Source organism: Amblyomma americanum, chromosome 2 (assembly GCF_052857255.1).
Source record: "Amblyomma americanum isolate KBUSLIRL-KWMA chromosome 2, ASM5285725v1, whole genome shotgun sequence".
Taxonomy (NCBI): domain Eukaryota; kingdom Metazoa; phylum Arthropoda; class Arachnida; order Ixodida; family Ixodidae; genus Amblyomma; species Amblyomma americanum.
Window position 1 is genome coordinate 177091843 of NC_135498.1, and position 25950 is coordinate 177117792.

The following is a 25950-nucleotide window of genomic DNA, read 5'->3' on the forward strand; positions in this document are numbered from 1 at the left end:
CAGCAGTGTGCACACGACGTTCGTTCATTGAAGGAGACATGTATCCATTAAAGCCCGGAATGGATGGCAACGCATTGGTTTCCTGCAGTAGCAGGGCCCACACCTGGAGCTTGTTCATGCGAAGTTGAGATTTGAGCTCTCCCAGCTTTGTGGAGAGGCTTCTGCAGTTCCATTGAAGCACAGCACTACAACGTGTACTCGCCATTTTCGATTTGGCTTCCAGGCGTTGTAATAGAACTGATGTCAGGTTAGATAACTAGTTTACCATAAATCCGAGGAGGGATATTGTTGATTTATCCTGCAGTGCGGCAGAAGACCTGGTTGAGTCTGCGAAAAACGCATGAGGGCTGGACGTATTCGAAGGCGCTGGAGCGTTGATTGTCGTGGAGTGGGATCCCGCTGGTTGTCTACGGTGAGCAAGCAGTTCACGGCGTTGCCGTACCTTAGAGTCATCGGCTAAAAGCCGCGCAATTTGGTCGCCAACTGCTGCCATGTCCTCACGCAGAGGTTCCAGTATGCTCTGCTTTTGTGTAGCTTGAAGGCGACGGTGATCCTTGCGCACTTTATCACTGTACGACAGTTGAACAGGGGCTGCAGGTGGATTGGGCTCAGAAAGCTCCGGCCAGTCGTCTTCATCCCACTGGAGAGCCGCAAACCTTTGGATGTCGGCATCGGGGCTCTGTTTTCATTCGGAGGCACTTGCTTACGGATCCCACGCCAAACCTTCACAGTTGCTTTCTCTTTTGTTGGGCAAGTTGGAGAGGTGATCTCGTGGTCGTCAGTCTTGCAAAGTCCGCATCTGTAAGAGGGTGTGCCTTGTGGCCGAGCATCATCTTGCGTTGTAAAAGGGCATGATCGGCGCATGTGGCCAGGTCTGAAACAGCTGTGGCAATAAACAGCACTCGGTATGTAAGGGCGAGGCCGCTGAATACAGCCATAGTAGTAAAGTCGTTCTGGAAGAGCAGGTGAGCCTTGTAGTGTGACGATGGACGATTGCCCCTTTCCCATATACCGCGTGTGGATGACATGGTGGGTTGGACACTACAACTCACGCTAGAGGGTCGTCTGGTCTTCTGCAACGTCGACGTTGTAAACAACACGGTTGTAAACAACACGGCCTTGTAGGTCCAAAACTTCTACTAGGTACACCTGGACCGGCACCAAGACCTCGCTTGTATTCGATATTCACTTGAGCGTTTGCAGACGCTCGACAGCAGCCAAAGTCGGGAGCCACACAGCGATTGTATTAGATTTCACTCTAGACGTGAAGTCACGAAAACATTTGGTCCCAAGATACTCGTCCAGGTTCACCTGAAGAATCCTGTTCGAAATGTGTGTCAGGCTTTTGGCTGCCAGAGCTTTAATGGCCACTTTATACGATACCGATCTCGATGTTGGCACAGCCACCTGGTTGGCATACGCTGTGCAGGAACGCTTGCCTTGTGAGCTGCAGATGGCAGCAGACGAATCCTGTGCAGTGCCCCTGATGGGCGCTTTTGAGAACAGCGGGAAGCTGGTGGCACGGATGGAGGTGCTGAAGACAGGTTCATTGGAGAGCTCTCCTCCTCACGCTGCACGGTTGAAGCCCCATCCAGCAATGGAGGCTGGGCAGCCTTTGCCGAGTTCCGCCCAGAGGGCAGATGGCTCACGGGCGGAGTGCATTTGGAGAAGTCGGGATGTGCGCTGCTGCTGATGGACCGGGAGCAGGAACCAAGAGCTGGGACCCAGGCTCAGTGGTCAAAAGAGGTGCTGCTGAAAGAGCTGGGTCCGGCGCCAGCGAAGCCACCTCTGCCAGCGCGTCACCGGTGGCCCTAGGCCTAGCCTCGGTGCCAAGTCCTGCTGCCGGGATGACTTAAGGACATTTGATTATGGCCACTAAGTGAGACGGCGCATGAGCTTCGGGAGCTTCCTCAGATGGCGTGGTCAATTGTCTTGATATTAAGAACGTATTTACGCAGATGGCGAGATTTTTCACTGGAGCGATGTGCAGCCACCTTAGCAGGGACACTTTATCTTCTTCCCAAGACCTACCCGAGATGTCCAGCTGTCGGCTCGTCGTGTGAAGCATGTAGAACGTCTTCGCGGAGACAAGCAGGTACAGTAGGTACAGTACCTCCTTGTTGTACCTGCTTGTCTCCGCGAAGAAGTTCTACATGCTTCCCACGACGAGCCGACAGCTGGACATCTCGGGTTTACTCGCACCCTCCGCGAATTCAAGACAAGTATTACCGGCCTCGACCGTCTGCCGATGTCGCACATTATGTGAAAACCTGCCGAGATTGTCAGAGACGAAAGACCCCTGCAACCCTACCAGCAGGATTTCTGAACCCCATTGAATCCCCCTCAAGGCCCTTTCAGCAGGTCAACATGGACTTGCTTGGCTCTTTCCCAATTTCAACGTCTGTAAAAAGGTCGATCATCATAGTGACAACTACCTTACTCGCTACGCCGAGGCAAAAGCCCTACCGAAAGGAACAGCAGCAGAAGTGGCCAAATTTTTTCGTGGAGTGCATTCTTGTTTGACACGGCGCCCTCGATGTGCTCATCATGGACAGAGGAACAGAATCACGGCGGAACAAAATCAGATTATCCTGCGTTACAGCCAAACGAGCCACCGGAGGACAACTGCATAGCATCCGCAGACCAACGGACTGACCGAGCTCCTGACAAAATCATTGCCGATATGCTCGCCATGTATATCGATGCCGAACACAAGACCTGGTCCGTCATCCTGCTTTACATCGTCTTCGCCTACAACACCGCAGCGCAGGAGACCTCTGAGATGACGCCTTTTAGGCTCGTCCATGGCAGCGACGTCACGACCACGCTAGACGCCATGCTTCCCAACATTACCGAAGAAAATAACGTCGACGCCGCCTACCTTCAACGCGCAGAAGGAGGCGGAAGACTTGCCCGATGAAGAATCAAAAAGCAGCAGCGGACCGACGCCAGACGCTACAACCTAGAAAGACGCATCACGGAATAGAAGCCAGGAAACCACGTTTTGGTTTGGACGGCCATTCGCATCCGTGGATTGCATGAAAAGCTTTTGCGCCGCTATTTCGGCCCGTACAAGGTTTCTCGTCGGCTAGGTGAACTGGATTATGAAGTCGTCCCGTTCGAAATGACTGCATTCCAGCGACGCCGCGTACGAACAGAAGTTGGCCATGTCGTCCGTCTAAAGCCCTAATATGCGCGCTAAAGGACGCTGTGTTTCCACACTCTGTGTTTATTTTCGCACGATCTATTTTTTTTGTTGCTAGTCGCATTACTTGTTATAATGCATCGTGTTGATGCTTCTTTGAGAGGGAAAGTAATGTCGCCAATCTTTGCAATGTTTGTTTTTAAATCTTCAAAGCTTCAGCCACGCAGCTTTATCGCTTTGCTTGCGATGAAAGACGCGACCGGATTTTTATCGATTGAAACATCCAAGTAGATTTGATTCTACGTTGCTCCAGAAGGTTGTAGCAACATTGCACGCTTTATCTTGAAAGTTCGCTATCAGCTTTAAATTGAACACGGCCGACAGCGGTGGGCATTCTGTTCGACGACCGCCGAGCACTCTTGTTACTATGCCGCCGCCGATCGATTCAGTCCATTGTGGGCGCAAGTCAGCCTAAATAAAGTGTTTTGTTTAGACACCATTTTCGTAGCATTTCTGCTCTCCGGACTACAGTCAACACTTCGTGACAAAAAATAATAAAGCGAGAACAGTCACCAGCTATTGACAAAATAACCACTACAATCAATAATTTGTATATGCAGTACACTATACTATGCGTTATTACCGTATTCTTTGAAGTGCGTCAAAACGCGTCAAGAACATCTTGTCGAGAACGCATTTTCGATCGCTCTCACTGAGGTATTTTTCACCAAACATTTCTTATGAACTATTTGTAGTAAAGTAAAAATTAATATCTTACTAAGTGACAGCGCCGGCCTTCAAAAACTATCACCAATTTGCGTTCAGCCTTTTTTGAATCTTGAGCGTTTTGATCCGAACAAGCGGAATTTCTCATAAATGTATCAATATTCATTAGCAAAATTCATCTGTATATAATTATTGATTTGCTCGTAGGCCCATCTGCTATTCTAAACTAACAAGTCGTTAACACCAACGCTGTTAGTTATGTGCTCTCGACTATTTGCCCACATCATTATAGGACAGCTGAAAATGCGCAGTAAGAAAAGCTTTCTGGAAAGCTTAATTGACATGGATATTTCTTTGCCCGAAATAAGTTCACATCTAAAACTTACCCTGAATTCTGTTGTTTGTTCATTTATTCACCGTACTTAACGGCGCTCGGTTTTCTGGTAATTTTTATCGGGAGGAGCAATCACAGTACAAAGTTAGAAACAACAAGCAAAAGGCAGAATCCAGCAGATTAAATGTAAAATGAACGTTTCAATTCCATAAATGAGCCGGAAAGCATATACATACTTTAGGAAAATTCAACCAATCTTCCCGGACCTACAACCAACAAGGGGCAGATCGGCGGTACCCTTCTCAATCGCTGCTGCGGTCGACTGCAAGCCATTATGATTGCCAAGCCGTGCCGAGAAAATAGGCCGCTTTTTTGTTCACTGAAGAGGCGGCACTTAAACAACTTACGGTATGTATGCATCTAGTGTACCAAATTTTGAGCAGACATGCAACTTTTTATGCCGTTTCGGTCTTACATTTCTTTTTAAAGTAGTTTTTGTATTACGTAACTGACTGCAAGTAACGCCCTTGTAAAATTATGATCGGGGCGCTAAATATTTCAGGAGAAATGCGCAAGTTTTCGTTCGCAAAGCCTTGCTTTGTGCATTCACAACAGCATTCCTTTTCTGAATGCCCGGCACTGATGCAAATAAATATTATAACCAACCATGAACAGGGTTGGGAATGTGTTTGTTAAAAAAATTTCGAAAAGAGTTGCGAGTATAAAGACCAAAGATTTTGTTATGATGCACCAGGCATAAACGAGAACCATTCTGCGGTTATTCGTTAAGAAATGTGAAAGGGACGAGGGGTAGCAAAGCAGAAAATATTCAAAGCCTATAAAATCAACGTTGAAGTTTATTCTCTCGCTTTCATTGCCTAACGCCTCATTTTCTTTCGGTTTTGACGAAAACGGTAAGCATTGCGACCAGCAGAAGCTCTATTCTGTTGTCTTCACAGTGAAATATAGCGATACCAAATGGCGGTGGTCCCCGGTCGGAATGCTGCGGACTCCGCAACACGCCCAGACCACCGGAAGCATGATTCGCTGACAACATCGACCATCACTCATAAAAAAAAAATTCACTTTCTCCTGCATATTTCTCTGTAATAATTTGCAGCGAAACCGATGAAAACCCAACTATCATAAAAACAATCCACTGAAAAATTGAAGGTTATCACATAATGCCTAAATTTATTTTGCCGCAAAACACGTCATGAAAAATTTCTACATTCGCTAAAAGGGCACCGCTATTCTGAAGATACATGCAAACAATGCTCGCTTCTACTTATTTTGAGTCACGAAAATGCGACAGGCTGGAAGGTACTGGGCACCTGACGTCGTTTTCTTAGCAGTTTGATGAAGACTTACTGTCTCGGGACTACAAGAGCCCCTGAAGTCTTCCAGCGTTCCATTTCCCATACGCACGCCAGAGTGAATGGCATTTTCTTTCGGTCCTCCCAGGTCGGTGTTCTATGCTGACCGACTGCAGCATCGATTTCTCTCTGAACGCGAGTCTGTATGGTGTCCTGGTGAACAGCGAAGTTCAGGAAGTGCAGTTGTGCCCTGGTTGCTGTTGTGAACGTGCCACCCACAATGAGGTTTTGTGCTGTGCCGACGAGAAAGCGGTCTGCAGAGAAAAAATAACCAAGAGGGTAGGTCAGTGCACGCTCCAGAAAGTTGGCTGCTCGTGCAATCAACCGCTTGTTTGGTTAGTTAATCAGGCAACTGAGATTCTGAACTAGATCTTAAAGCAGTGCTAGAGCCGATCACCTCTAACACGCTGGACAGAGTTAATGTTCTAGAGCAAGAATGTCTCCAAACTCACGTTGGAACATTGAATGCTTCTCGTTATTTGCCTTCTCAGTCATCCTCATGTAGGATCGAATGAAGTTCTTGTCTGTTTCTTCCTTCTGTATCCACGCAGGATCATCCATATGTCGACTTGCGAGAAAGAGGTATGTAAAAGTTTGCGTTGCTGCACAAAGTGACACTCGGTATCACTAAACGAATGCACGACTTTGGAATTCTCGCGTTCAACAAATTCATTGCTTCTTGCAGACGCCGGACATGGGGCCAGGAACTGTACCTAATGAAAATTCTGCTGACTGCGGCATGAGTAGGTGGTTCAAGAATTCTGAAAATTTGTTATTTTTTGAAAAATATTGTCGTTCACGAAAAAATGGTAGCCTCACTTTAGAGAGAATTTCCCAATAACCAAAGTATTGCAAAATGAGAAGTAAAGATTACGAGACATTTTGGCAACAAAAGTGTTCAGATGCGAAAGCCGAGCATTCTGTGACAATTTTCACTATGCCGTGACGACTTCCGGTGAATGCTACGTCACACCGTTCCTATGGCTACATCGATACGCAAATTATACATCTGAAGGGGATATGAAGTATTAATTATGCTTAATTACACACTTTCTTATCCTAATTTGACACAAATCCGACTTTTTTCCTACCATTCTGTGACAGTTTTCACTAGGCCGTGATGGCTCCCGGTGATGTTACGTCACACCGTTTCCCTTTTCTATATCGACGTCCGCGTTATCTCGACAAAATTTCGACATTTTTGCCTATATAATCAACTAATTACTCTGTAGTCATAAAACTTGCCTTCAGAGTTAACCGTGTTACACCCTCTGCGAACGGACGACAGTATGAGCCATTAACGGCTTTCGCCTTAAGAGTGCTTAACTGTATTCTGCAATGAAAAGTTCGCACTAACGCTTTCATTTCTGAGTGGTGGCGCCATATTCCGAACAGAAAACCGTTTTTTTTTTCGTCGAATGTTGTAAATGGACGAAATAACGACAAATTAAGAAGGACGCTCTACTTTTATTCAGAGCTGATTATATCCTAAATGCATTAAAAAATTATTTTATGTACTTCGACCTGAAGTATGCCTGGAATGCTTAAAGTGAACCATTTTGTGCGCTTACGTAAAAATGTTTTTCTTTCTTCCGATCTCATTTGAATGGCTTAAGTAATATTTATAAGTTTATTTATATTGCCGCGAATGTGTGTACTGTTTGTTCATTTGTCAAAGCTACCGGTGCGCGCGCGGCTGTATCCCTTTGTTTGAGAGACACATCCAGATTTATCCAGATTGATCGTATCCAGGCGGAGCTTATTCTGCCTTGTTTCAGAATGTTGTAGTAACTTTGGACTCCGTATCTCGAAAGTTCGCAATCAGCTTTGAATCGAGCACGGCCGAGATCGGCTGGCATTCTGTTGGACTACCGCCAAACATGCATGTTGATACGCCGCCGCCGCGTGATTCAGTCCATTGTGGGCGCGTCAGCCAAAATAAAGTTTTTTTCGACCTCACTTTCGCTCTCTTTGTGCTTTCCCGATTCCAGCCACCACAACGTGACAATATTTCCTTTCTCTGGTGCATCTTTTCCCAAAAGTGGCGGAGTCAGATGAGGAGGCAGTTTTATTCAAATTCTCAGTGAAATCACAATAAGACTACTGATACCTATATGCAACCACATAAATTGCGTTTGAGCATCACAGAATATTTAAAAACGAAGAAAAAATATTCAAAAAGGCTGTCGTTCAATTGAGAACAGTAACTATTCGAAAAGCAACCTCAGAAGATGATTGACATGAAGAGAAAACTAAAATATGACCTATTCAACTTTTCTCCTTATTCGCAAATCACAGGAAAAGAAGAATATTTCGGGCTGTTCTTTTGAAAGTTCTAAGAAATAATCTCAACGACAGTAGATGTTGCACGGCTGTCAGATTAGTAAAGGGAATAGAACTTCTAGAAGAACTGCCCATGGGCAATCATGCGATCATTTGCCGGGTACGAGACACTGGTTACGGCCGGAAGGTGTGGGTCAGTGATAATGAGGTGTTAAAGCAGCAAAAGTCCACAGGAATATATCGCGATGCGTATGACGTGGATGAAAAAAAAATTAGCACAATGCACCAGGGCTTCTCTGATCATCACTGAAAATACTGAGGGGGCGGGGGGAGGGGCAGGATCGTAAGGGTTGTCTTCCCATAAGTGGGGAGTATTTTTCGTATTACCTACGCGATACAACCAAGGCATGAGCTTTCCATATGTCGGTTTTCATCAGGGGTTAAAATTTAAAGCTTGACTCTTTATGCAGATGGCAGTGAGCAGAAAGTGCTCTCGGGACGTGATATAATTATTTTCAAACTCCAAAAAAAAAATTACGTAGTTTGAGCGACGCACGCATTCTGCTCTCGGGACGTGATATAATTATTTTCAAACTCCGAAAAAAAATTGTGTAGTTAGAGCGACGCACGCATTCTGCCGTGATATCACAACCAAATTCACTGAAGAACAGTCCTCAAATAAAATTCGTTTGATTCAAACCATAGCCTGTTTGCACTCGCGGCTACAATATTCCTTTAACAGTGCTTTTTTTACTTTTATGCGTTGCATATTGCAATCACTCAGTTCAGCCCTTGGGCGCGGCCGGGCAGCCACCAAACCACGTGACGTGACGTCACGACAGCCGGAGGAAAAGCTGGGCCCCAACTCGCGCGGTCGCGCGCGGCCGCAGCCACCACCTGACTCCCGCTCCTCCCGCTAGGGGCGCTGCGCCGGCGCGTGACGTCACGGAGGAAAAGCTGGGCCCCAACTCGCGCGGTCGCGCGCGGCCGCAGCCACCACCTGACTCCCGCTCCTCCCGCTAGGGGCGCTGCGCCGGCACGTGACGTCACGGAGGAAAAGCTGGGCCCCAACTGGCGCGGTCGCGCGCGGCCGCAGCCACCACCTGGCTCCCGCTCCTCCCGCTAGGGGCGCTGCGCTATGATTGACGTCACGGCATATGTATAAAAGAGCTGCGCTCCTTCGCCGGGACAGTCACACGGGCATTTCAGCTACCGACTCAAAGGCGATCGAGCGCTGCTACACGGGCAATTTCAATGGCGATCGAGTCAATAGCCTATCGAGTCAACGGAGCAGCACGGAACTCCATCGAGATATGCAACGCATTCTTGGCTTAACAAAGCTAAGCCTGGCAATTTTTTTTATGATTTCGAACAAAAAGTTTCGTTTCAAAATCTTTATTGTTCGGTGCACTGAAACCGAATAAACAATTTCCCAATCCGAGGTTTGCAGCATTGCGACCTATTGTTGAAAGGGATGATTTTATACTAAAACGTTTGATTCCGTGCTCAGGGTCCGGCAGAAACTGATTGCAAGAGGCATAAAGCACGCTGAGTAAATGCAAGACATTCATATCTGCCAGTCACAACCCCTTTCTGTCGAGACCTCGCATTTCTCAGTTATTCCACTGGCGCTTTTTCCGATTTCATGCTGGGAGCTGGAGAAGAGACATTCCGCTGTCGTACGGCTGCACGTTAAGAAACAACCTGGTAACTCTGGCGGCGTTTATCCGCTGTAGCCGTTCGCTGCAAGTCTTAGGTCTCGTCCATGTTGGCAAAAGGTGGTGAAAATGCGCTTCCCAGAGCATTATCTAATAAGCAAACGATTTTTAATCTTCTAATATGTAGCCGAAAGCTGCATACTCACATAGTAAACATATCGAAGTCATGTATAGCTTTGCGCAACCTCCCGTATCTAGTGAATGGGAAGCGCTCAAAAATATGCCGCACACATAGCGGGACAAAACTGAAGGGTGGTCCTTCGAACAGCGCAATGCGCAGCTTCTCGATCAGGTCGGTCATCTGGCGCAGAGCTAAAGTGTCCTCGGGGAGTCCAGAGCCGTACAAAAGAGCCGCTGCGATGTGGGCAGCACAGTCTTGAAGTGGCCGCTGCAGTGACATCGGCTGGCCCTCAGCCTCGGCAATCCAGTTTTCCAGCCGGTGGAACTGTTTCTGGAGAAATAGTGAGCGAAGGATTCAGTGCGTATAAGTGCTGTCACATACGAATCTTTTACAGATGCATTGCGATATCTGGCCTCGAAATCATATTGACTGCTAAGAGCCTCATAAAATTTTGACATCTCGCTGCGAGCGTGACCCGCAGGTGGACGTTGTTCTCGCCTTGTACATAAAACTCCATGTGGCAACGGTGTTAATTGGTGTCTGAACAACGCACACGATAATTGCAGGCGTCAGGAGTCAAAGAACTCGATGAATGGAGTCGAAGCAAAAGTTTCGTTATCGGCTTCCATATACTCTGAGAATCAGTTGCGATTTCTTCGTTATCGGCTTCCATATACTCTGAGAATCAGTTGCGATTTCTAACGATATTTCCAATTCACATATTATAAAATTTATGTTTCATGCTAGTGCCCTAAGAATTAACGATGTCACTAGTGCTGCCGTCATAATGTACCTGAAGTTCTGTGCTACAGAAAGAAATCCAGGATAGGGAGGATCCAAGCAAACTGAGTTCGATCACGCTATTCCGTTGGCAGCGTTGCATTTTTTTAAATGTGCCGAATGTTTTATAACAGCAAAACTGCCAGTCTCGGGGAGAAAATACAACTCGAGGAAATTTTTACACTTAAAGAAGGCAGATTCTCTTTAGTTTGCGGAATGAGCGTGTCAATGCATAAGCTTTTTCTTAGTCCGCGTTTTTAGTATGCATGCTTCCATAGCTGGCTTTTTTCGCGTTCGTTTATGCTGCCGATTCTGGCTGTGGAGGATAATTTGTCATACTTTCCGCCTGCTATAGACAGTGACCTTAAACGCCTAACAAATATCTGTATGACAAACAAAACCAGTTGATTCAAAGTACTTCACAGGTGTCTCCCACGACGTTCGTCGTTGCTCTCAGTGTTGCATCACAGCGATTAAATATAGCTAAGACTACCAACAACCATCTTTCTTTGTGCGGGAGAGGTCCAGAGTTCATTTTTTTTTCTCCAAGTGCTAATAAGAGCAGTCGCAATACATTTTTTTCTTACCAGTTGTAGCCGTTACGCGCTCTACTCTTCCATGCCCACTTCCTGTTCTCTCGTTTTCTGAAGAAGGTATTCATGATCCGAAAATTATTTCCAGCTGCGAAATCTACTAATAACTCTCCCCTGCTATTCCTAGAACTATTCCATATTCACTATCCACATGGTCGCCAGCCTGTTTCTTGCCTACCTTCGCACTGAAGTCGCCCATCAGTGCAGTGTACTGTGATTTTGCGTTGTTCATTGCCGATTCCACGTCTTCATAGAAACTTTCAATAGTCTGGTCATCATGGCTCGATGTAGGCTCGTAGGCATGCACCACCTTCAGCTTGTACATAATAATGAGCCTAATTATGATAGCTGCTACACTGGTGTTAATGCTATAGAATCCCTCTAAGTTGCCAGCCCTTATTAATGATGAATCCCAGACCTTGTACTTGTCTATCCCCTAATCCGCGATAGCACAGTATGTGCCCGTCCTTTAGAACTTTATACGCCTCACCTGTCCTCCTAACTTCACTGAGCCATATGACATCCCATTTAAGGCCGGCTAGTTCCTCAAACAGCCCTGCTAGGCTAGCCTCCCTAGATAAGGTTCTAGCGTTGAACGTTGCCAGGTTCAGATTCCAGTGGCGGCCTGTCCGGAGCCAGAGATTGTTAGCACCCTCCGCTGCGTCACAGGTCTGACCGCCGCCTTGGCCAGTTGCTCCGCAGCCGCTGGGGAATGAGGGCCGAGGGTTAATTGGTTTGATCATAAAAGGTTCTTGAATAAACAGCGCGAACAAAGACGAGCACAAAAGACAAGAAAGCGAACGACACGGCGCTGTCGTGTCGTTCGCTTTCTTGTCTTTTGTGCTCGTCTTTGTTCGCTCTGTTTATTCAAGATGCTTAACCAACTAGCCCGCCAAAGCGTGTTAACATAAAAGGTTGTCGCCAAGTACTACACCAGGGAGGCGAATTCCTGTTCTGGTGAGGGAGTCCGTTTTCGATTCTTGTGACCGAGCTCAGGCCGCGCCCCAGGCCTGGGTGTGCAATTCCTTCTACGTAAATTATACAGTAATCAATGTAATCAAAGCGTTAATCAGAGAGATAGTAGTGTGCAGCAATGTGTCATCCCACCAGAAACGAAAGAGGAAGTAAAGAAAGCCTTAGAAGCAGAGCAGACATGAAAAGCAGCTGGTGAAGATCAGCTAACAAAAGATCTGTTGAAGGATGCAGAGGAAATTGTGCTAAAAAAACTAGCCGCCCTGTATACGCAATGCCTTAAGGCCTCGGCCGTACCAGAACTTTGGATTAACGCAAATATCTGAATTCATAAGAAAGGAGACGCCAAGCACTTGAAAAATTACAGACCAATCAGCTTACTCCCGTCGCCTAGAAAGTATTTACTAAGGTAACCGATAATAGAATCAGGGCAACCTTGGACTTCAATCAACCAAATCACAGGCAGGCATCCGTAAAAGATATTCAAAAATAGATGATATTCACACTATCAATCAAAGGATAGAGAAATGCGCAGAATACAGCCAACCCCTATATATAGCGTTCATTGATTACGAGAAAGAATTCTCAGTGGAAGCCTAACCTGTCATACAGGTATTGCGGAATCAGATTGTAGAAGAAGCTTATGTGAAAATACTGGAAGATATATACGCAACTGCAGAGCTGCCAGAGTCCTTCATAAAGTCAGCAATAAAATTCCTATAAGGAAAGTCGTCAGGCAAGGGGACACGACCTCGACGATGCTGTTCACCGCCTGTTTACCGGAGGTATTCCGAGGCCTGAATTGGGAACAGCTGGGGATAAGAGTTAATAGAGAATTGCTAAATAATCTGCGATTCGCTGACGACATTGCCTTGCTGAGTCACTCATGAGATTGCCTTGCTGAGTCACTGCAAAGCATGATTAAAGATTGAGAAAGGCAGAGCAAAACGGAGGGTCTAAAATTTACGTGCAGAAAACCAAAGTAATGCCCAACAGCCTAACAAGGGAACAGCAGTTCACAGTTGGAAGCGAGGCGCAGGAAGTGGTAAACGTCTACTTAGAGCAGGTAGTGGCAGCTGATCCGGACCATAAGCGGGAAATAACTAGAAAGATAAGAATGGGGTGGAGCGCATATGGAAGGTTCTCTCAGATCATGAATAGCAGGTTACGAATATCCCTCAAGAGAGAAGTGTACAACAGATGTATCTTCCCGGTACTCACGTACGGGACCGAATGCGGAGACTAACGAAAAGGGTTCACCTTAAGTGAAGGACAACGCAGCGAGCCACGGAAAGAAAAGTGATAGATGTAACGTTAAGAGACCGAAAGCGGGCAGGCTGGGTGAGGAAACAAACGCGGGTTAATGACATCCTAGTCGAAATCAAGAGGAAGAAATGGGCTTGGACAGTGCATGTAATGCGAAGGCACGACAACCGCTGGTCCTTAAGGGTAACGGAATTTATTCCATGGGAAGGCAAACGTAGCACGGGCCGAAGAACGTTAGGTGGGTGGATGAGATTAAGAAGTTTGCAGGCATAATGTGGGCGCAGCTATCAAAGGAGTGGGTTAATTTGAGAGACATGGGCGAGGTCTTTTCCCTGCAGTGGGTGCAGTCAGGCTGACGATGATGATGGGGATGATGACGCGTTCCAACTGAATCTCATAGAAGGCTCCTTGCAAGCTTTGTCGTCCACCATGTACCACCCAAATGTCTGGTGGAGATTAAACATGGCGGAATTGTCATCGAAGCCGTCCAAACAGACATGCTTTTGAGTACGAAAGGACGCGCGTGCGCACATGAGTCCTGATAAAAGGAGGGCTTCGCGAGAAGCTGTGGCCACTGGACTTCGGTCGCCGCTCGCATGGGCAGCCTTCTCTAGCGATAGTTACATTATGCTATCTTTTCGAGCCTTCAGTGTGGCGGCGCCGTGGCTGGTCACGAGGTCGGTGACGTGGTTGGTCAAGTGGTGCGGAGAAGCTGCCGGCGGCGCGGCGCGCCGGCGAAACCGAGTGAGGGTGGCCGGGGGGGGGGGGGGGGGGTAGTGGAGAGGTAAGAGAGTGATTCCACGTCCAGGGAAGAAGATGAAGAAGCAACGCCTGAAGGTACAGAGCGACTAAAAACTGACTTTGCAATTCGACTGAGCGAGATCCACTCAGCCAGCTGTAGCTGTCGCGTCACCCCAGGTTTAACGAGAGCTAAACAACAGTCAATTTTTTTATCAACCAATATCCACTAGTGCAATTCGCGAATATTGATGGACGCGTTGTTAAGCGCTGGGACCTCGTAAGTTTTACCATCACGCCACATCTGCAAATAAATCTTTGCTATTCTTCTCTGTGCTTGTTTCCAGACTTCAGGTGTAACAATTCCGGGACAATAATGATAAAATGCACAGCTCCAAATTAAAAAGGTGAGAACAACTCCAGTGCGCGCTCTGTCAACTGCAAAAAAGCTACCCAAGAATGAAAATAAACAATTACAAATGCACGAAAACGCTTACGAAGGCGTCCTGCGGTAATCAGAATTGCCTAGATGCCAAGAATACAGTGCACATATTACGATGGGGACATCCAAGTTCCTTTCTTGCAATTTCAGCAGCCTTCAGAAAGGCGTCGATCCTGTTGTCCGATCAGGCAGAGCACTGGCCGCCAACATGCCGTAAGCAAATTTATATTTTAAGTACACAGTTTCTTCAGGCGAAGGGCTCATTGTGCGGAAGGCCGACCACGGCAGATTGGTTCCTCCCGCAACGGCATACACAATTGACTTTTCCATACTTCTACATTAGAGTGGTACATTTATAAAGTTGCCGGTCGGAAGATGGGCAGCCCTTCACATTTTCTAAAGGCTAGGTGGATTATGGGAACGTTCATTTATTAATTTTTTATTCGTCGTTTCGTTTTAAGTATAAAATTGCCAGCGGAAGCCAAACGAAGATGATTGAATGAAGGCCGCAGGCTAACCACGGTCACACAGATAGTTAACGGATTTCGAAACACGGGATAAAATGTAGGAGCAAAATAGGCAACGGAACTCTAATGTCCAAAAATGAAGCGAAAATTTCTTTTTGTTGCACAAAATGTGCATTCAAGTTATGTTTTCCAAGTTGGGAGCGCGCTCGTTTTTTACACGGAAAAATATTGAGTAGAGGGATCAAAATCAGAATAATATTCCTCGAGTTCTCGTAACGCTAACATAGGAAGCGCCTTACCACCATGAGGTCTTCTGCTGGGGTGTCCAGAATTGTGAGAGCATGCAGCTCTTGCAAGCAGAATTTTCTGTTTGCGTCCCAGATTTCGCCGTTTAAGGTAGCTATTCCTGCGCAAAGTCAAAAGATATTTCGTTCACAAGAGCATAGGGACTTCGAAAATAAAAACTGAAAATTCCGATTAAGATAACAAGCTCAATCAGGGCTACTTTTCGGGGCAACCGTCAAGAGCATAAATCTTAATGGACTGCTGGCGTTATTAATCGGAAATGGGTGCACAACTGGGTATGCCCATTTATTGAAAACCTTCTTTTTATAAGGGCTTCTAAGCTATTTAAAAGTCCTTGAAAATATAGGATTCTTTGAAGGTAGCGTGAAAGGTAATTTTATTAATAGTTTAGGGAAGAGCAATGACGGGGCACTGATTACCAAAAAAGCTGACTAAAGCACCCCACCCCCCTCTCTCCAAAACATAGCCTCTCATATTATGCAGAGAAATTATATAGTCCTCGCTTTCCTGCAACTAGTTTTCTCCTTAACCATCGTATATTGTCTATAGTCTTTTCTAATTCATAGTTTTACTGAAATTTAAAAACATTTAGAAACTAACAAAAATAGTTTTATTTTTAAAAATAATTCGCTAGGCGTGTCTTGTTGCAGAGAGCCTCTGTAGATGGAGGAAGCTACACAAGCTTTATGCGCTGTGGCGCCCTTTCGTGCGGAGGAGATACTTGGCAGATGTAGTTCCGAGCGCTCCGCCTTGGCAGGCGTTCTTTTATTGCCAACAAATGTTGTCGCGTACTATAGTTCGTGCCATTGCGCACAGAGGACGAATTGAGTGCCACTCGGAGCTACTCATCTTTTCACTTCTCCGTGATATTGGTCACCCTCCTTCGTTTTACGATACCGGCGCAAACGGCAGCACTGACCCCGCGAAACCAAGAAACGTGTCCTCAACTGCCGTTGCAGAAGAACAAAACACCGGGACATGACCGGCCGGCGTCTCAGTGACAGAGACTAGAGGCTAGCAGCAGTCAAAATTGCCGACTCCTAAAACGAATCGCTAACAAACATGCAGGTATGAAAGAAGCTAACCTCCTTAGGCTAGTGCAATCTTTTATAAACAGCAGGATAGTCTACGTGGTACCTTATTTGCGGCTTTACCAGGCGGAAAAGGACAAACTGGATGTTTTAATCCGTAAAGGAATAAAAACAGCACTAGGTTTACCACCCTGTGCGCGAACAAACAACATTTGGGTCTAGGGGTTTCGAATACCCTCGAAGAGCTCATTGAGGCTGCAAGGTCCTCGCAGTATCAGCGACTTTTACGCAGTCGTACTGGTCGCAGCATTCTGGAGAAGCTGGGGCAAGACCTTCGAGGGCACTCTAGACGTACTGACCCGGTTCTTAGACAAGTTAGAGACAAATTAAAGATGCCCCCACTCCCCAAGAACATGCATAACATCTACCATGAGATCCGGAGGAAGGAAAGAGCGGTAGCGTTGCAAGCCCGCTTTCAGGGCAGACAGGATGTCTTGTATACGGATGCCGCACAATGCACGAACAGTACGGGGCACATTTCGGTAGCCACTAGGGAAAACGGAGGCCCGGTAGCGTGCTGCAGCACCAGACACTCGACAGTAACGGAGGCGGAAGAGTTGGACATTGCGCTGGCTCTAACTCAACAACAGGTTAAAATTATCGTGAGTGGCTCAAACTCAGCGATTAGAAACTTTGACGCGGGCTGCACTTCAGCTACAGCAGCACGAGTGTTGGCCGTCAGTCCACCACCGGTAGAACTGGTAGCGCTCATTTGTACACCCGCGCACCAAGGGTTGAGGGGAAACGAGAAAGCGCACGCACTGGCCCGAGGATTAGCTACTTTCCGGGATCCCAGTGGCGTCTTGTGCATAACCCCGTCCCCTCGCGCGATGAGGAGCTTCTACAATTCGATGATGACCTTAACACGTATCAGGAAATCCTAAACCATTACAATTTAGGCCGAGCGGTACTTCCAAAAGCAAGTAAGCAGCTAACCAAAAACGAAGAGGTTGTGTGGCGCAAGCTCCAAACCGGAGTATTCCCTAACCCTCAGCTTTAAAGCAAGTGGCACCCTGAGATTTTCAGCCCCAGGTGCAAACGTTGCGACGGCATAGCGGACATGATCCATATGGTATGGACATGTCCGAGCTATGGACAACTTGACTGAACAGATGAGTCCTGGGAGGCACTGCTTCACAACGAGGACGAAACTAAACAACCTGAAGTCATCCGTCTCGCCCTTGCCTCTGCTGAGATCCAAGAGATCCCGGTGGACAGCTGAGGGGGAGGACATGACTGGGACCTAGCGGCGCCTCGGATACCCATCATCCTTTTGATGGGTGCTAATAAATGTTATTACTCTCTCTCTCTCTCAGTGACTTTGGAATTTTGCTCCCGTTCCGAATGTCACCGGCTTGAAACCGTCTGGGGCAACCCTATTTCCCTGGAGGCTGAATGCAAAAACGCCAATTTGCTATCCGTGCAGTTTGGTCTCCCTCAGGTGGGTTTAATTAATCCCGATTTCACCACAACGGCGCCCTGATAGGTCGTTTGTCGCAACGTGATATTTAACTCCAGAATTCGCACTTCACAAACACTATACCTAACATGTACACGCTAGACCTCTCCAGGAACTCAGAAGGAAAATCTAAATACGTAGCCGTTTTATCAAACATTACGCTCATAATCTCAACTAAAAAGTGTCCCATCATATATTTTACCGCTGTGGTTAAAATAACTTTCTATTCCCGCACGTTGTCACAAGTTACCGTACGCCATATTGTTTAGTGGTCTTTTAACAGCTATGCAAAAATCGATTTTTCTTGTACAATGGGAATCACTGCCTTCAGGTTGGACTCCACGGTAGAATCTGCATGTGCATAGCTACTGTACTCACCTTCGTAAAAGTCGGTTTTGGTGATAGTAGCATCTCCACGGTGCAGTACTTCGGTTTTGCTTGCAAACTTTCTGACGCTGTCTATATCGTTAAGCACAACCACGTCCGTGAAATAGAGCTTCAGTCTGCAAGTAAGTGTATTAATCTGTTCGAATAAAACAGTGGTGAGATTAAAAATGGGCCTGTTGCTAAAACATTCGCGGTTTTCGGTTCACAGCGGCAATCGCCGCGTCTCTTGGACTATACTGAATACCTCCACCGTATCATACGCGGCACCTCCAACGTCGTTCCAACGAGGCTCTATCCATAGCTAAGATTTAACTTTCTAATTCATACAAGCATTGAAAAATTTCCCTACTATCCCCATGTGCAAGAAAACGAGTCAGCAGCCTTCACTTATTCCTAGTAACTTAGAGCACTAACCACATTGAGTTCACCAAATACTCACGTTTTCTTAGGTGCACTGATCTCTGATAAGCGCCAACGGTGCGCCAAATTGGCGAACAAAGCCGGAAACTACAGGAGAGGACGAGACATTTTTCTACACTTTTTGCCGTTTCATAGGCTGACTTTTCCTCCTTCTGAGTATACCGCTTGTGTAAAATGATTGCCAATGCCTATTAGGTCGATAGCTTTTGCAAGGCACCTATATCGGAGGTGGAAAATATGACGCTGCGCAAAATACCATGAAGTGAATGGTTCACAAGTTAACTCTCGTCTTGTAGTTGTGCGTAGTGCTCATGAAATTAGTGGCAAGTCAGAGTTGTGATTTGCAGTAGCTATTTTGCGCAGCCAAACACTTCCACACACATAGCACTATTTTTAATAATCCATCCAAGTTTTGTGAAATACGTAGCATAATGCCGCCAGACGTAAGTAACGCACCACATGGAATCGGAGTATTTTGGCATTGTCTAGCATGAAGGCTAATTCAGTTTTCCTCGTTTGGCTGTCCGCGGGCAGCCGCGCTTGTTTTCCACGGGTTTACTGGCCCACTGACCTAGTCTGTGAGTAGCTGCCGAAACGCGCCTATTTTTCCCGGGTTCCCTTGATTTGTGCTGTAACTTGCAGCAAGACTCATTGGAATCATTTTGAGCTGTAAGGGATCTAGCAGTAAGGAAACGATATAAAAGTGCGGAATGTGTGCCGTCATTCTAGGCTGACTCTAAAGCATTGCAGCTGTGAAGCGCGTACGCCGTTAGGTTGTGACAATGCGCATATCACAGGGCCGCAGATACAACCTCCGAGTACGCTCTCATGAAGGCGTGCATTGAACTCTTGATCCAGTGAAATACAATGCATGCCTGTATATAATGTAAGACGGGGTTTATATAAAGGAACTGGGACGACGGGAGCAGCGGCGAATACAGTTCGCGGGGAGCCTGGTCGAGCAAAGACTCAAGCGGCGTTGGCAATGCCACTGAAGAGTACGTTCGTCTTCAACTTTCGCACAAATGTGCGTATTTTTTTTTTGCAATCGCCGCCTGCTAGAAGAGGAGCCATCCTGGCGAATTACGGTAAAGGTAAAGTTGCGGGGTCATAAGAAGGCTTTAGGCACTCGACAGAAACCGTCTGGCATCCACCCTGGCGGAGATCGGAACACGATGTGAGGGGTTCTGTGCACGACGTAGTTAGCAGATGCCTACTTCAAGACGCAGTAAAAGCCATGGTATTTGGCAATAAATTTTGAGGTTAGTCCACGGGTATTCGGAGGCATCCAGAGCCACAATAGGGTACCAGTAGGGAAGTGTGGGGTGTTGGGAGAGTTGTCAAGGCGGGATTTCTGCCGATACTAGGTGTCAGTCGTGAGCGATCGGGCGGGTTGGTGACTGTCTCCGGCGTGTTGCGCGGCATCAGAAACAGGATTCGGAGACGTCAGGTTGGTAAGAGAGGATGGTATCTACTGAAGCAGGCGGTCGATGGTCGTAACGGAGAAACAAAAGGAGAGAAGCCGGTAGTAGAGTGTGTAGCGGTTTTGTATGCGTAAGTTACGGAAGGAAGAACGAGATCCAAATTGGAGTGGATATAAGCGACGTACAAAGAGGGCATTTCCCCGAGGGTGCGGCTAAATTGCTCGGTGATGCCGCTGGTCCGCGGGCGAAAGCGGACATGGTTCGATGAATTATATTGCAGAGGATGAGCAGGGCTTTGACAACATCGGACTAGAATACACGGCCGCGGTCACTAAGTAGTTTGCGAGGGGTACCGTGACGAAGGACGATGCACTGCAAACCGAACCAGGTGACGTCTGCCGCTGTGGCGGCCTGAGGGGCTGCGGTTTCGGCAAGCCGCGTCAAATGGTCAACCGCAACTACAGCCCAATTGTTGATGGTCGCAGTGTACGGAAGCGGGCCGTAAAATGAACGCCAATGCAGTCGAAAGGACGTAGTAGGCCGGGAGCGGCAGCGACTCTCATGTAGAACGATGAGATGTCTTGCGACTCTGAGAGGCGAGGCATGTGCGGACGTGTTTGAGAACGAAGGTGTACATGGCGCGCCAGCAGTAGCGCAGCCGCATTAAGGTGTAAGTCGCGTGATTGGATTCTTGGACGGCGTGTAAGTAGGCGCACATTTACGTGCGCAAATGTCGGGGGTTAACGAGCAATCACTTGCGGCCATCTAAGCTGTAGTAGAGGCAATAAAGGAGATGGTCATATATCACGAAGTGGGAAGCATGGCGGCGGAGCGTAAGTGACAGAGAAGCAGCCGCGGTGTTTTAGAGAAAGGTGAGAAGAGAACCGATCCAGGGGTCAGTAAGTTGCACGGAGGGCATGTCACTGAAGGGAAGCGACGCCGGTGAGGGTTCACCGGTGCAAAGGCTGGCGATGTCGGCGCAAAGTGGCCATCCGGACAGATCATCAGCGTTTTGATGCTTGCGGCCGAAGCGATAGAGGTCATGGATATTATATTCCTTTAGACAAAGAGCCCCACTGGGGAGAGGGCCGAATCGGTTTTTAAAGGAGAACAGCCAACAAAGCGCATGATGGTCCGTCAAAGTTGCAAATGAGCGACCGTAGAGGTAAGAGCTTAATTTGGCAAGGGTTGAGACAATGGCCAAACACTCTTTTTCAGTTACAGAATAATTGGACTCAGCCATGGTGAGTGCGGCTGGCATAAGCACGGATGTAGTCATCGAAGCCAGATATGCGCTTGGCAAGCACGGCGACGATGCCAACACCACTGCCGTCCGTGTGGACCTCGGTAGGAGCGGTTTAGGAGAAATAGCGGAGCATGGGCGGCGCGGTGAGGCGGCGCAACGTGTTGTAGGCGTCTTCGCACGCTGGAGGCCATATAATACAAACAAAACGGTACTTCCGGGCAGAACTGGTGTTATAGGCTAACCCCTGGACACGAAGTTACGAATAAACCGCGAAATTACTAGCAGAGACCTTGGAAGCTCCGTAGATCTTTGATGGAGCTAGGTTTTGGAAAGTCATCCACAGAACGAAGTTTGGCTGGGTCGGGACGAACCCCACCCTTAAAGACAACGTGGCCTAAAAGGGTTAATTGACGTGCAGCAGACCGGCATTTTTGTCTTAAAGTTGACCTGCAGGCTGGCGTCAGAGAGGCAGGGCAAGAATTGGTTCAGGATGGTAAGATGAGTGTCAAAGAAGGGGGAAAAGACGGCGATTCGTCGAAGTAGCAGTTGCAGACCTTCCATTTCAGTCCATGGAGAATAGTATCCATCGCCAATTGGAAAGTAGGAGGAGCGTTATAAAGGCGTAAAGGCAGCACGTTCAATTCATACGAAAAGTTGCTGGCCGAAAACGCTGTTTTGGGGGGATCGGCTTCTTCGATGGGGACTTGGCCGAACCCGGGGCGTAAACAGAGGGATGAAAACAGGTCGGCCCCCTGCAAACAGCCCAGAGCATTGCCTAAGCACGGGAGTGTATAGACTTCCTTGCGCGTAATCTTGCTAAGGCGGTGGTACGCTACAGAGAAGCGTATGGAGCCACCTTTCTTTTTCACAAGCACCACAGGCTACGCCCAAGGGCTGCTTGAGTTCCGAATGACGTCGTTCTGAAGCATTTGGTTAACTTGCTCTGGCGCTTGTTTGCAGACACGCGATAGAGGCGCTGGCGCAGCGGCACGTGAGCCCCAGTGTCGCTGCGATTGGTTACATTTCAAGTTCGCCCCAAGAAACTGTGGGGAGAGTCGAAGGCACAACGAAAGTAATGAAGGAGAGCGAGGAGTAGCGTTCGTTGCGCCGAAAGAAGGTCGGCGTCGATGGAGCGAAAACAACTTCGGCTGAAGACGGATCGGGCGTCCAAGAAGGTGAGCTGAACGGGTTAACGGCGAAGTGTAGAGACACGATGGGTTCGATACTGCCGAGGCATTCTCCGAGGCGCAAAACGATACCGGAGGAAAATAGGTTAAAGACCAAAAGTAAGGAGAGGCTAGCTAATACAGTCAGTACGACATCATCATCATCATCATCATTTATTGATCTATTAAGGACACTTCACACGGCATTACATAAGAGGGGGGGGGGGGCGACGTACATAGGACAATTCAAGAACAAAGCCAAAAGGGTTGAAAAAAAAGAAAAACAAATCTAGTAAAAGATATAAACATACAATCAGGGCAATCAGGACAACGAACACAATCAGTAACATCAAATCAGAACACAATTAAAACTTACAAAAAATCAGTCGAGTAGAGAAAGGGATTTACAAACGAGTTGCTCAAGCAAATCAATCTAGGGGCGAGAAAAAAATTAGACAAATTTAATCTTCAAAGAGAGACAGTAACCGGTTTTTGAATTTGACAGGGTCACTTTCTATGAAAGCATAATCTGGCAATTCATTCTATTCCTGTATTGCAATTGGTAGAAATGATTGATTAAAAGCAGTTGTTCATCCAATCAGGCGCTGTATACTTAAGCTATTGAATAAGCGTCGAGATGAACGTGCTGGTTGGTGAAGAAAAGATTGGCGCAAATGCGTCAAATGATAAAATATCTTGTGAAAGAGGCCTAGTCGTGATATCTTGCGGCGAAAGACCAATGAGGGGAGATCCACTGATGATTTCATACTGCTGATAATGATTTTGTAGTCGTATTTTGAAGATATAAAGCGAGTGGCGCGGTTCTGCACAGATTCTAAAGATTTGATGAGGTAAGTCTGATGTGGACACCAGATTAATTTGATGAGGTAAGTCTGATGTGGACACCAGATTCCGCATGCGTATTCAAGTTTGGATCGTACGAAGGTTTCATATGCCAGTTTACGGACGGCTGGGCGCGACAACGATAATGTTCTTCGAATAAAGCCCAGTGTTTTGGAGCACTCCGCGACCAGTTTATTTATATGCTGGGACCAATTTAGATTGCTTAAGATTAGGACAGCGAGCTAACAATACGTTAGTACTTGTGAAATATTGACTGAGTTTGAAGAGTACACGTGGGCGATGTTAAAGCGTTTGCGCGAAACTTGCATAAACTTGCATTTTGAAATATTAAGCAGCATAAGCCACTTATTGCACCAGTCATCTATTAAAATTAAGCCATCCTAAGGCATGGTCTGGTTGGTTTGAGATGAAATCGGCGGTAGAGGACACAGCTATCTGCGAAGAGACGTATTGATAATGAAATGCCACAAGGGATGTCGTTAATATAGGTGAGAAAAAGAAGTGGGCCAAGGACTGAGCCCTGTGGAACCCCAGAAAGAACCTTGGTTGAGGCTGAAGGATGCCCTCCTATGACGGTAACTGAAAGCGGTCGGTGAGGAACCATTTAATCCATGATAAGGTTAATGAGTCCAGGCTGAGAGAAAAAAGTTTTCAGATGAGTCGCAAGTGAGGAACACGATAAAAAGCCTTAGAAAAGTCTAATAAAATAACATCAGTTTGAAAAACTGAATCAAGGATTAAATGAAGATCAGTGGTGAATTCAAAAAGCTGCGACTCACAAGAAAGACCAGAGCAGAAACCGTGCTGATTAGCGAAGAAGTATGCGTTGTTTTCAAGGTGTACGGCGACTTCAAAATAAATGATGTGTTTCATTAGTTTGCAGGCGATGCATGTTGAAGATATTGGGCGATAATTTGATGAATCAGACCGGTGGGGATCAGACATATGGCAATGGCAGAAGCATGCTGTTGAGAAAGTAGGGGCCGACGTGAAGAGCACAGTGTCACCGCAAATAGGGTCGCAAGAGAGGTGAACAAGAACAGCAGATTGCCGAGGAAGACTGATATCTTCGGCGGGGGGGGGGGGGGGGGGGCTTTAACACAAGAAACAGGAGTAGCATACTGCAAAAGACTAGGCAGAGAAGAGAACTTGATTTCTGCTCGAGCGCATTCGATCATAGCTTCATGGCGCGAAGGAACGAAACACGACGAAAACTTCCCGCGGTGGCTCAGTGGTTAGGGCGCTCGTCTACTGAGCAGGAGTACCCGGGTTCGAAACCGACCTTGCCGCCGCGTTTCAATGGAGGCGAAACGAAAACGCGCCCATGTGCTGTGCGAAGTCAGTGCACGTTAAAAATCTCTAGGTGGTCGAAATAACTCCAGAGTTTCAACTCCATCGAAACACAGCCTCCGCAGTCGGGTTCGAACCCACATATCGGCGCACAGATGAACCGCGTAAGGGAAGGGATAAAGTAGGGAGTTTAAGAAGGAAGGAATAAAGAGGTGCCGTAGTGTAGGGCGCCGGAATAATTATTTTGGACAACCTAGGGATCTTTAACGTGCACTGACATCGCACAGTACACGGGCGCCTTATCGCTTCGCCTCCATCGAAACGTAGCCGCCGCGGTCGGGTTCGAACCCGGAAACTCAGGGTCGGCTACCGATCCGGAGTTCCCGGGTTAGGAGTTCGATCGGCTACCGATCCGGGGTTCACGGGTTTGGAGTTCGAACCCAACCACGGCGGCTGCGTTTCGATAGAGGCGAAGGGATAAGGCGCCCTTGTACTGTGCGATGTCAGTGCACGTTAAAGAACCCCAGCTTTTCCAAAATTATTCAGGTGTCCTCCAACTACGGCACCTCTTTCTTCCTTTCTTGTTTCACTACCTCCTTTATCCCTTCCCTTACGGCGCGGTTCAGCTGTGCGCCGATATATTTGACAGACCATTGCACCATTTTCGTTCCCCAAACGCCAATTTTTAATTTTGCGTCCACTACAGCACCTCTTTCTTCTTTCACTCTCTCCTTCACCCGTTCTCTTATGGCGCGGTTCGGGTGTCTGCCGAGATATGTGGGAAAGTTGTTGCGCCAATTCCTTTCCTGAAAACGTATTTAAATTTTGATTTTTTTCACGACGAACTCTATAATGTAGAGTTCTGAATCCCAACTCCAGCGTTACACGCTGCTGACAGCTTGAATTGCTGATTGCTAGCCGTGCGCAGAGATACTCCTGAAACTGACGTCTTCACCTTCCTTAACGAGCGAGTTTTTTGTCCATTACGGAAATCGCAACAGCGACGTCCACAAGCGCTATGACAAAAACTCCCTCCAAAATAATTTCCATAAGACTGGCAGGTGATATGCGAGGGCAAAGAAAGGTCGACGGAGCCACAGTTCTTGCCTCAGGAAATGCGGCACACAGTTTTCGGCCTCTGTAGTGTTTAGGCGACGTCCCGTAGGTGAGATGGAGCGGCGTCTCCGTGAAGGTGATCGGTGTCTTGAGAGGGCCGAACGGTCCGTGGTAAAAGGACGTCTAGACGTCAGCTCAGCCGATCTGGTGTACTGACTCGTGGAAGGCCAGTACACTGGAGATTGAGGAGGTGGTGTTGATAATGGGAAGCGATGATGGC

The 25950-nt window shown here is 47.3% G+C and overlaps 1 protein-coding gene across 1 annotated transcript in view; it reads right to left on the reverse strand.

Annotated features, from left to right (window-relative positions):
- LOC144119313 (cytochrome P450 2B11-like) overlaps window positions 1-25950 on the reverse strand; it is an 86732-nt gene that overhangs the window by 15417 nt on the left and 45365 nt on the right. The window contains exons 2-6 of the mRNA XM_077651974.1: window positions 18196-18320; window positions 15261-15367; window positions 9729-10033; window positions 6034-6149; window positions 5577-5835 (exon numbers count right to left, since the gene is read on the reverse strand). Of these exons, the coding sequence (XP_077508100.1) occupies window positions 5577-5835; window positions 6034-6149; window positions 9729-10033; window positions 15261-15266 (686 nt within the window). The 5' untranslated portion in view covers window positions 15267-15367; window positions 18196-18320. The remainder of the gene's footprint in view (window positions 1-5576; window positions 5836-6033; window positions 6150-9728; window positions 10034-15260; window positions 15368-18195; window positions 18321-25950) is intronic.